The 11,442-nt window shown below is 36.3% G+C and overlaps 2 protein-coding genes across 2 annotated transcripts; one reads left to right on the forward strand and one right to left on the reverse strand.

Annotated features, from left to right (window-relative positions):
* Window positions 1-1,448: 1,448 nt before the first annotated feature.
* LOC113229788 (autophagy protein 12-like) lies at window positions 1,449-4,116 on the reverse strand. Its single transcript, XM_026463471.1, has 3 exons — window positions 3,996-4,116; window positions 2,578-2,714; window positions 1,449-1,727 (listed from the first exon to the last, which is right to left on the reverse strand). Exons 1-3 carry the CDS (start codon window positions 4,114-4,116, stop codon window positions 1,605-1,607), a joined length of 381 nt encoding a protein of 126 aa, XP_026319256.1. The 3' UTR covers window positions 1,449-1,604.
* A 1,636-nt stretch (window positions 4,117-5,752) lies between these two features.
* Window positions 5,753-9,184, forward strand: LOC113229780. Its single transcript, XM_026463464.1, has 3 exons — window positions 5,753-5,897; window positions 6,384-6,490; window positions 7,346-9,184. The coding sequence occupies exons 1-3, from the start codon at window positions 5,753-5,755 to the stop codon at window positions 8,576-8,578; spliced, it is 1,485 nt and encodes a 494-aa protein (XP_026319249.1). The 3' UTR covers window positions 8,579-9,184.
* The last annotated feature ends 2,258 nt before the right edge of the window (window positions 9,185-11,442 follow it).

Consider the following 11,442-nt stretch of genomic DNA (forward strand, 5'->3'; position numbering starts at 1 on the left):
CAAACTGCCATATCTCGAAAGTGACTGGATGTGCATTGGATCCTTTTTGTTTAACCACGTCCAATTATGAAGGAGGAAGGGTAGAAGCATGCAGACCAGTCTAGACGAATTAAAACCATAATATTCTAGCCAGTAATAGCCAATCTACTTTTTTATAATAATAGCCATAATATCTTTCCCTAAATAAATGAATGAAAACATCGTGATAAAACCTGCACGTCTAAGGCGGCTAACACAGATTGACTGCATGTTTGTAGTTAATGCGTGAAGTCGTTAGTAGAGTAGATAACGACTTCACGCGTTAACTGTATGCAATCGATCTCGACATCATAAAGTTGGTTTCGATTTCACGCGGTATATGCGTGAAGTCGTTATCTGAGACCTCGACTGCGTGAAGTTGATAACGACTTCACGCATTAACTGTATGCAGTCGATCTCGACTTCATGCGGTTTATGCGTGAAGTCGTTATCTGAGACCTCGACTGCATGAAGTTAATAACGACTTCCCGCATTAACTGTATATAGTCGGTTTCGACTTCATACGGTTAATGCGTGAAGTCGTTATCCGAGACCTCGACTGCATGAAGTTAATAACGACTTCACGCATTAACTGTATGTAGTCGATCTCAACTTCATGCGGTTAATGCGTGAAGTCGTTATCCGAGACCTCGACTGCATGAAGTTGATAACGACTTCACGCATTAACTGCATGAAGTCGAACTCGAGTGCATGAATTAAAAAACGATGATCTCAACAGGACATTGGCGAAATCGCCATTTTTTTGTATAATTTTTATAATAATACTAAACTACCGTACATAGTTATTTTTACTTGACATTGGCAAAATCATTGATTATTTCGATGGGGCCATAACATTTAAAAGAAGAAGAAGTCGGTTTTGACATCACGCATTATCTTCAAACATGAAGTCAATTTGTCAGCAGCCTGAGAAGGTTCACAGCACTTAGAAAATGGAAGCCTTAGAGACGTACCATCGTGCATGTAGAAATTAACCAAGCATATTTTAATGGCTTGAATTGGATCAGACCGTAATAAGACCAAATTTACCTTGCCCCGGAACGGCATGTTAGTGAATTTTTGCAACTATAGGACAATGATCTTTGTCTTTTGTGTAACATAACGAGTCACGAGCCAAAAAACAGAACGCGCGTCTTTTGGAGGATTCTTAGTGTCGTATTCTAGAACTCTACTCAATGCTCAAGTCAGGATTGCACTGGAAACACAAGCACTGGAAATACGACCCTAATGGCAGGGACTCGAGTATGATTTCGAGTACTTTAAACCATACTCAAATCCTGACTTGAGCATTGAGTATAGTTCTGGAATACGACCCTTAGTCTCCGGAATTTCCGCAGCTATAGTATCGTACCTAGTTTCACAATTGGCATAAGATTCATGATGTTATGAACAGTTTCGTTACTATTAAATACCTTACGTAAATTGAGCCAAAATGACCACATCAGTAGAAATGTAATGGAAATTTGTAACAGGAATCATAAAGCTGTATTATGTGACTAGTGAGTATAAAAACTTAGCTTATCAAATAAAATGGTGAAGTTTTAACACAAATATTTCTTATCATATCAACCCCAAGCTTGAGTTTTGCAGTAATGTAGCACCAGTTTGCCATCTGTACCAAAACATTCATATAAATTCTTCACTATTTGATCCGGAGAGGGGGCGAATGTTTGGTTTATGTATAAGAACTGAAACAAACAATTTCATAATGATAGATATATTGTGCATATAATGTATTTTATTTACCTAGACGTTTTGGACGTGTTGCAATGTCCATGGTAGGGACGTCGTCTTTTCGGGACCGCGTATGTTAACACGTCCCTTTTTTAAATCTAATAATATGTGAAAACCGTGACAGTTTAAACCAATGTAAATATTGTGTTAGTGTTCAATGAGGTGCGGCCTCAACTGGGATATTGCATTAATGAAGCAACAGGCATATCCGATAAATCCCCACTGGTGGGGCCTGTTATCGCAAGAAATTCAATCCAACTGTTGTCAGGATGTCACACTTATAATGTTAGTATGGGGATTAATGGAATATTGAATTGGATTTATGGAATGTACCGAGCCACACACGGTGCCGACGCTCCATTACATCCAATGACAAATTGCAGGTTGTTGTTTTTTTATTAGTTAAATAATCTGCACAATTGTTATGCTGTCAAATTTATCTAACGTAAAAGTGCTTTAATTAAAATATCCGTTGCTAACTACTACAGTACTAATGCTGTAACTAATTGGGTTTGGCGAGCAAACTGGACTGAATTATTGGGAAGTGGAACAAAAACTGATAAGTCACATTTTGACTTGTTCTTCTTTTTTAATGCCAAATGGTAGTTCTTGTATGTTTCTATGAATAATTTAGACAACCTGAACAGCAACCACTAAACCTTCCTTCAAAATACGTTTCAAATGCATGGATCTGAACACAAGGCGACAAACTCATTTAATGAGACTAGATGAAATTAGAATCAAAATTTGCCAGATTTATCAGTTGTTGTTATGAAGCTCCTCAATTTTAGTAAATATAATTACCAGCTTCTCCTCAGGTTCTAACTTTAAGTACTTCTTGACAAACTCCATTATCCAGCCAATAGGCTTCTCTGCATCAACGGCCCATTTCTTTTTCTTCATTATTGGAGCATTGCCAGTTGCTTTTAAGAGTATATCAACTGGAATGGAATGCAACAATGTGTTAGTCAGTAATAGGTGAAAAAAAATTGCCAAGTGTGGACAGCATTAACTCTGAACATTTATTTAACTGCCTCCGTGGCCGAACGGTTACCATGCCGGACTGCCAAGCAGAGGTCCCAGGTTCGATTCCCGGGCCGGGAGAAATATTTGCATGGCTACATTTATTTCTCTCGTGAGTTTGGGTGTAATTTGTGGTTGTCTATGTGTGTCCATGGCACCCGCGACACAGGGTTTCCCTAGTGCGGGGCTATGTCAAGTGTGTGCATTATTAATATTATTATTATTTTGATTGTGGTCTAGGAGGAGGTACCCTCGAGCACCTGTTTTTTGACTGTAACTGTATTCTCACTCCTCTGTATGATGATGATTATTATTAGGGAGGCTTCATCCAGAGCCTATGCATCCCCTCATCACTGCGACCATTGACTGATCTATTGTGATCACCACTAATTACAGTGCAGAGCCAAGGCAGACAGCAATGAAGAACTGAAGGGCTTTCCTGGCTCCAACAGATTTAATGTCCTCTGGTTGTGGCATGTGCCTTCCCAGTATGGAACTTCGTACAACCATCAGGGGGTAGCATGGGGTGAGTAGATGAACAGGAGTTTGATTGGCTTTGTGGCAGAATCTAAATTCTCTATTCTCTCTCTGCCCAATATTTGACATGTGCTTGTTTAAGCCATAATGCCCTGTTTAGGCTCTAGTTAACATTCTTATGCCATTCCTGTCCAATGATATAGCTTCTCTTCAGTGTTTGGCACTCCTCTGCATATCCTACCCCCTAAAATCCCCCGTCCCGTTAATATCGAATTTCTCCTACCATTAGTCCACTCTCCCTTTGCATGTCTTGTGTAAATTTATTAAAAATTTTCTGTAATAGTCTGTGTAAGTTCTCTGTTGTTGTAGATTCTCCTCTCAGTGATTTGTGTCGAAATTCACCAGTCAATTTTTGAGTAAAAAACGCGTGTTCCTTAACTCGACATTGGCGGAATCATCGATGATATCGATGGAGCTATAACATTATAAAGAAGAACGTTTTGATTATCTTACATCGCGTTGTGTCAGTTTCCAGACATATCAGCTGCCGCGGCTTATCTACTGTAGTAAACATTAAGTGCGCCAACTGCTTAATGAAAACGAGATATAGCCGCTAGTGCAGTTTAATACCCATTTAAGTAGTCATACATTCGAAACATTACTGTTTACTGTTTGTTTTATAAGTATCCCTAAAACAAAAAGCGTAATACATATAAACGAACCCTTTAGTTTATCTGATTTTCCAGTGTCCCCTGCCTCCTTTTCGCATTCAGCTTTCGAATTATCATTTACATTAGCAACATCTATGTTGGACGCGTCTGTTGCTGGATTCTCGTCACCCATTTCAATAAAGTTTATTTGAAATCACAAGAAAACACGATGAAATACTCTAAAAAAAAAACAGTCCAGCGTTTTTTATTTTTTTTTCGAGCTATAGTAACGTTGATTAAAAGGCACAAATAATCCGCTATAAACTGAGAAAGTGCACTAGGGCAGTACGACAAAACATGTTTCTTACTCTGTTTATGTATGTCTTACTCCTAAATCCCAGGAAAAAGACCACGGCAATCGGTTAAATCATTCAGTCATTCGGTCTTTCCGCATAATAGTTGCAAATGAAAATGTCATGCAAATTGTCATTTGGGTACGTGTTATAGTCATACTGTTCTTTCCAAGTTTCTTGTCATAATGTGACATTTCTCCGTGAGTCAAGTCAACATCAGCTGTGTGCCTAGTCGTGTCTTGCAATTTTTACGCATGCGATTGCAGAAATTACAATTTTTGTGCAATACATAACAATGTCATCGTAATGTTACCAAAGTTTGTGTTCGTGATGTTAAACAGATGACAACTCATCAAGTTATAATATTAGGGTAAGCTTCAAACAAGTGTTTAATGCAAAATGCAGGTAAATTTTAAAGTACATTCCTTTGTATCCGTTATCTTACTTACTTCTATAGTAGTACAAAGTATATGTTTTTATTACAATTTGTTAATTACAAATGTGTTTACTGAAATAATTGAATAGTAACCTATTTTCATTGAGAAAATGGTTAATTCGCAAAATAGTTTCGGTATAATATATTTTGCCTTTATTCAATATTGACTAGTTCTGTACTGTAACTGACCTCAACATGTTCATGCATGTTCATGGTGGCAGTACTATTCATAAACTGCCTTGCAATATTTCATATTTTAGTATCAGTTACAAGTTGCATTTGCAATTTATAGTGGTGTAACTGTTCAATCTTACCTAGTATGTGTTTCGAGTTTAAATATGTTGTGGACATTGTAACATTAATAAGTAAAGTTGGTAGAGTTGGCAGTATTGACTTTGCTTCTGGGTTAAAGTCAGCAAAAATGGATTATTAATGGACTTTATACAAATTACTAATGGTGTTTACACTGTTTTCTCAATGTATGGCATTGAACTTGTCATACATTCGCATACTTTCCTCAACTTTATATGAATCTGTCATTAAATACTATAGTACTTAATAAATAAAAAAATAAATACTATAGTACATAAATAAGTAAAAAAATAAATACTATAGTACATAAAATTAAATACATACTATAGTTTGTCTTTTAGAGATGGAGTAAAATTACATTTGCAGGGTTGCCAGTTTTCACAAAATTTTAAATGATCATGTAGTAGTAGACAGTTTTATTGCTAACTTAAAAGGATGTAAAGTTTTGTCAGAAATTCAATTTTTCCGTTTTTGCAGATTTATATAAAAGTGATATAAAGGAAGTAACATAAGTGTGTCTTTTGTTTATTAAATATGCAAAAGTGGTACTTATTAGAAGAGACTAACGGAGTACCTGTTGTATGCTTTAAAGTAAGCAGAGGCTATAAATATTAGAATTAGTCTACCTGCTAAAATATTGACAAACATTGTTCACTTATTGCAATATCATCCTGATATTATAACAAACTGCTGCAATTAAGAAAAAGTTTCCATACAATAATTATAAAATGGCAAACAGAAGAGGCTGGAATACAGCAAATGATGTACTTAATGACATAGCTCGGGTGCAAGGTGTATTATACGATGGTTTTAATGAAGACTTTATCATCAGTGGTGAGAGACCACCGCCATCTAGGAGCGACTACGAAGAAGGTGGGAAAATACAGCTCTTATTTTAATTTTACTAAAATACAATGGTTTTGGTATTTCCTACAGTGTAGTAAAAGCTTGCTATTAAAGTTGTCCTGTGCTCACCAATACGATGTATATGAGTATATAAAATATTAAAAATACAACACATAGAAGCATCCTTAGAGGATGGAAAAAAAATTGTATATGGAGGCATCCCATTTTTGAAAAGAGAGCTGCTCACTGTTAAATGTCAAATGAGATTTTTTTCATTCATTCTTTGCATTCTAACTGTATGGTTGATTGAATGTACTCCCAATTAGAATGTGTTTTAATTTTTTTTTTTAAATATATTGATGAAAGTGTATGTATTATTATGAACTACACCAGTTTGAAATAAATGGTTTGAATTGAATTTAAATGGAATAATTGATTCACATATGTGTTCCTTTTATTCTCCGTCAGGAACACAATGAATCATTGATAATTTTTTTATTAATTATTTTGTAGACGAAGAGATCAAATTAAGATTTGGCGTATATGAAAATGGAGATCAGGATGATAATAACAATTGCGAAGGACCAGATTTGGCGGGAATTACGCAGTGCATCCGGATGGTGAGCAAATTAATTAATTGTTTTTGTTCAAGTATTTGTTTTTTTGGCATAAATAATCATTTGACAAATAAATACAAGACAGCCAGAAAATTACCTAAGAAAAGAAGAGAGTGAAAAGTGTGCATAGGGTGGGTAGTACAGATCTGGCGAACGCACCGCGAACGCGCTGCGCGCGCACTACCATCATATTTGACGCAAGGCTTGCATCCTGGCGCGCGAGGGGCACGCAAACAGATCGCACTAACGAAATACACATGTACAGCTCGCAAGCGACAGGCACATTCGCCAGATTTGTGAGACAGCCTTGGAAAATTATTTTTGCCATGTTTGTTATAAATTATCTTGCAATAATAAATAGTTTATTAACTTATTTATTAACAAAGTTTTACTAATAACTCCATTGACTTACAAATAAATGGACGACGGGTCTAATACAAAAACCACAAAAAAAAATGTCCCAAGTCAACCTATTTAAACGTAGTGAGATGTAAAGGAATATGAAAAAGCTAAAACGTTGAATTTAAATTGTAATGTCATCGCAGTACTGTCTAATTTTGCTTGCTTCACTGTCAGTCGAACAAACGAAGACTAAAGCGTGAATGGCGCTCTGTATACGATTTTAACGATTTTAAAGTTCGGACACTTTTTAGCGCGGACTTGACGTCCATATAATTGTAAGTCAATGAATAACTCACTCCGAGTTGCAGGGATTGTCATTAAATTGTATATGTCAATAGCAACCGTCCTCTACTTTATTACAGCTGAACTAGGACAGAATGTTGTTTTATAATGTTAAAGGTATGGATGTTGGTACCATTAGACGTCTGTCATTCTTATTTCGATAATAACTTTCAGGCACAAGCCAGTGAAAGTCAAGAGCACGACAACAGATGTCAGAAGAATTTTTCAGATAAAGCACCTCAAACGCAAATTGTCATTAGTAAACTAAATCCAGAGGTTCAGGAATTCGTCCCTAAAAACATTCAATCTATGAATAATGTTCCACGAAGCCATTCCCGCGGTAGCAATATGCTTGAAGAGTTTAACAGCGGAAGCAATTCTCCGGGACCACTGAAAGAAGTTCCAAAACCATCTGAAAGCAATGCTACATACCCGAAATCCATTAAACAAAACCTCGATCAGAAGTCATCTGAGGCTTCTCATGAAACTGACAGAAATGGTGCAGGTGATTGCGGATCGGTAATTTATAAAGAAACTAAAGGTAAACAATTTGTAATGCAAGATAAAACAAAAGCCCTTGATTCAGACCTACAAATGTACAGTAAAAACGATGATAAAAAGAAAATGATAGCTATATTAAAAGAACAAATAAGCAAAATACCGAAAGATAGTTCTTTCGACAAACGTAAAGACAGGAACGTCGCTATCGCTGCTCTCATCAAAGTTAATACCATTCCCTTGCTGTCTAATTTGACATCAAGTTTGCCTTCTCCAAAACCTTTGCTGCTAACACCTGACTATTTTAAAGGCCCTAGTACTTCAGAAAACTTAGATGCACAAGATCAAGAAAAACTTGTACCTTGCCCTCGTATATCGTCTCCAAAGCTACTTGAAGAAGACAATACGAAAGATATAGAAAACTTAGAAAACAACGTATTAGAGGAAAACATCACCCCAAAAACAGAAATAACTCCGATTAGGACACCAATAGACCCCTACATGCAAGAATCTATCAATAAAGTAAATAACTGGTTTAATGGTGCTCCAAGATCAAAACCAGCTGAACAACACCAAGGTGCCATTTCAGACACTTCGAAGCGAAAACCTGGTGAACCATACCTTGGTACGTTCATGTTTAAAAAGAAGAGTGTTCCAGACCGAAACAGTCCTCTTTCAGATATTTCAATATCAAAATCACCTGTTACTACTACGCCAGCGTATGTTCCTTCAAAATACGCTCAAGACCTTGTTAAGAAGTACGAAAGTAACCAACTTAAAAAAGAACCCAATGACATTTGGACGAAGTTACAACGAGACCTGAAAATTAAGGATGAAGAATATAGACTTCGTATTAGGGAAAAAGAAGCCCTGAATGTCGACAACAATGCTACATCAAGTACACTTTAACGATATTCTGTTATTTAAGTACAATTTTGACGCGAACGGTGCTCGGCAGAAAGGACGAACCTATGCGAGGGAATAAAAAGGTAATCTTGTTTAGTTGTATGTAAATATCACATAACTTCGTGACCGCTGAAAGATTACGTTAATCAGCTGAAATTTTGGTAGAGAGGGGGGTCATCATATTCAAAACCTTCCACAATGATCGTAAAAATTACAACGATCGATACGATTTTAGTCATTAGTTTTAAACAATGCTAACGATTTTGATCGTTCTTGGAATTGGAACAATTTTTTTTTATCTAAACGCCCATATTTGTTTTTTGAAACAAACCAATATTTCAGGCTCTATGTCTCATTGTCACGACTGGCTGACGTGGTAAAATCATCAACCAGTTACGCCTAATATTAGTGCAAACCTCTATTCTGAACTATTTCTAATGCTAACGATATTGTCAAATTAATTTTATTGATTAGTATGACTGAATAGAACACGAAGCACGGAATTTCCTAACTGGAATTTTGAATCAAATATTACTGAAAAGCTCTTGGCAAAATAACATACTATAGATTCTCACTACTCTTTTTTCCTCGTGTTTAATACTTTACAAACCTATATAAATACCAAAATCTTGGCTATAATTACCAGGTTCTGGGGGCCTATTGTTCTTCGTCGGATATCGGTCCGAAATAATTACTGTCGGGTAAGCGATACTCGATTTAATTAAAAGACAACGTCAAATACGTTGCTTCATTCGCATCATGCGCCTTATAACTTGGTCGAGTGTTACTTATTTGACAGTAATTGTTTTGGACGAATGTCAAACTACCTCCATTATTTATAGACTACGACTTGGTCACGTGACAATTACTGACCACCTGTTCAAACTCAAAATTGTTCCTGACCCTGCATGCTCATGCGGGGCCTATGGGAATCTAAATCATATCTTCTTCTCCTGCCCCTCAATTGACCACGATACTTTCATAACCGAACTCCTGACAATCAGTGCCCCACTCCCCACCTCCATAACGAGTTTATTATATTTATGCAACAAAAATGTTGACAATATTCTGGCCTTATTTATTGAAAATAATAATATCAAACTTTACAATAGCGACCTACCTTCCCAATCCTTTTTCATCAAATTCCGTACCTCTTCCATAATCTGTAATTCTGCTTTCAAAACCCTTTCATTGGCTAAATGCGAAGGCAAAGTCTTGCAAAACATTTTTTTAAGATTACTAAAATTAAAAAAAAAAAACGAAATACGAGAGTACAGGGTCTGATTATAATCTATTTATAGTAGGTGGAGGAACTCTCTAGTGTTAAGGAACAGAGTGTTTGCTATCTCCTGAATATCCGTCTCTTTCTTTGACAAAAACGGGACAGTGCAATGCAAAATTCATTGTGCAAATTTACTTTAGGATTGACGTAGAATTTGTGATATATTTTTATTTATGTATTTAATACCTTATATAGAGCAATGGAACTTGAGATGTTTCTTAATTGATAGGTTGACCTGTGACTTTGATGATTAAGTTACGTACATTTGTCAATGTTTAGTAGCAATGAGGGGTATTGCTAAAGGTGAAGAGAACATCACGATGAATTTTGCAAGATGTGACTATCCTAAAAAACGTATGAAAGCTGGCCCAAAGCGCGTTGGACCAGTGTGGTTGGACATGGCATAAACTCTGTCAGCATTGAGATGCGAACATTATATTTAAAAAAAAATCTTGTACTTTTAGAGAAATACGAGAAAGACTGCAAAACATATCAAAGTTGCTAAATAGTAATGGTCGGATATTCGGATGGTTTTATACCTTCATCATTAAGTTCTGTTAAATCCCGGGCTACTAGAATGGCGATTTTTTGATATAGTTTACATAATATTTAAGCGCATTAAAAATCTTAAATTCAGTGCTATGAACAGCTAGCTAGAAATGTCAAATTTGAAGCGGTGGTTTCGGTAAAAAAGTATGAAACTGTATAATTTTTTTCTTAATGTCAGATGTTTTTACATTCTTCACTTTCTAAGTATGATAAAAGTTAATTTAAATTTTCATTTTATTAAAATTTCCTCATTTCCGCTGTCACAGGATTTTTTCGGTACAAAATCCCATTCCATGTTAGCGAACAACCGAATTTTAAGTAAATAAGCATACGATTATCTGGCCACTATATTATAATTTATTATAACAATTAGTAACGTCTTTAGATTTTTAAATTATAAAGTTAATATTTTTAGTTAAATTTTAACGTTGACGATTGCATTGTTGTCTTATGTCAATTTAATTCAAGGTAGTGGAACCAATAATAATAATAATAATAATAATAATAATAAAATATAATAAATAAATAATAACACACACACTCAACATAGCCCCGCACTAGGGAAACCCTGTGTCGCGGGTGCCATGAACACACATATAGACAACCACAAATTACACCCAAACTCACGAGAGAAACAAATATTTCTATATAGGTCATACAAATATTTCTCCCGGCCCGGGAATCGAACCTGGGACCTCTGCGTGGCAGTCCGGCATGTTAACCGTTCGGCCACAGAGGCAGTTAAAATCATGGACGGTTTGTGGATTTATTTTATGTTTTAGTCTTTTAATTTTGGATAACACATCCACCTTTTTTTTTTTTTTTTTTTTGCGGGGGGGGAAATCTTTATGGATACCCCTGAGCCCAGGGAGACTGAGGGGTTATGTGGAGACTCTCCCTCCAGACTGGAGGGCCTACCCCACTAAAACCCCCCCGGGTTTCCCTCTCGCCGGTTGAGTCGGCGCCGTGGGATCAGTGAGCATTCACCACGACGCCGCCCGGCCGCCCTAGCTTGCGCCAGGGCTCCCGCGCCAAC

Source organism: Hyposmocoma kahamanoa, unplaced genomic scaffold (assembly GCF_003589595.1).
Source record: "Hyposmocoma kahamanoa isolate Upper Pololo Valley unplaced genomic scaffold, ASM358959v1 100226, whole genome shotgun sequence".
NCBI lineage: Eukaryota > Metazoa > Arthropoda > Insecta > Lepidoptera > Cosmopterigidae > Hyposmocoma > Hyposmocoma kahamanoa.

Bases quoted from the DNA above. Each gene is read 5' to 3' on its own strand.
- LOC113229780 (XM_026463464.1), top strand. From the start codon at position 5,753: ATGGCAAACAGAAGAGGCTGGAATACAGCAAATGATGTACTTAATGAC. The intron at 5,898-6,383 runs GTGGGAAAATAC...ATTATTTTGTAG, and splicing joins TAGGAGCGACTACGAAGAAG to ACGAAGAGATCAAATTAAGA. The intron at 6,491-7,345 runs GTGAGCAAATTA...AATAACTTTCAG, and splicing joins TTACGCAGTGCATCCGGATG to GCACAAGCCAGTGAAAGTCA.
- LOC113229788 (XM_026463471.1), bottom strand. From the start codon at position 4,116: ATGGGTGACGAGAATCCAGCAACAGACGCGTCCAACATAGATGTTGCT. The intron at 2,715-3,995 runs GTTCGTTTATAT...ATTCCATTCCAG, and splicing joins AAAATCAGATAAACTAAAGG to TTGATATACTCTTAAAAGCA. The intron at 1,728-2,577 runs GTAATTATATTT...TGTTTGTTTCAG, and splicing joins TAGAACCTGAGGAGAAGCTG to TTCTTATACATAAACCAAAC.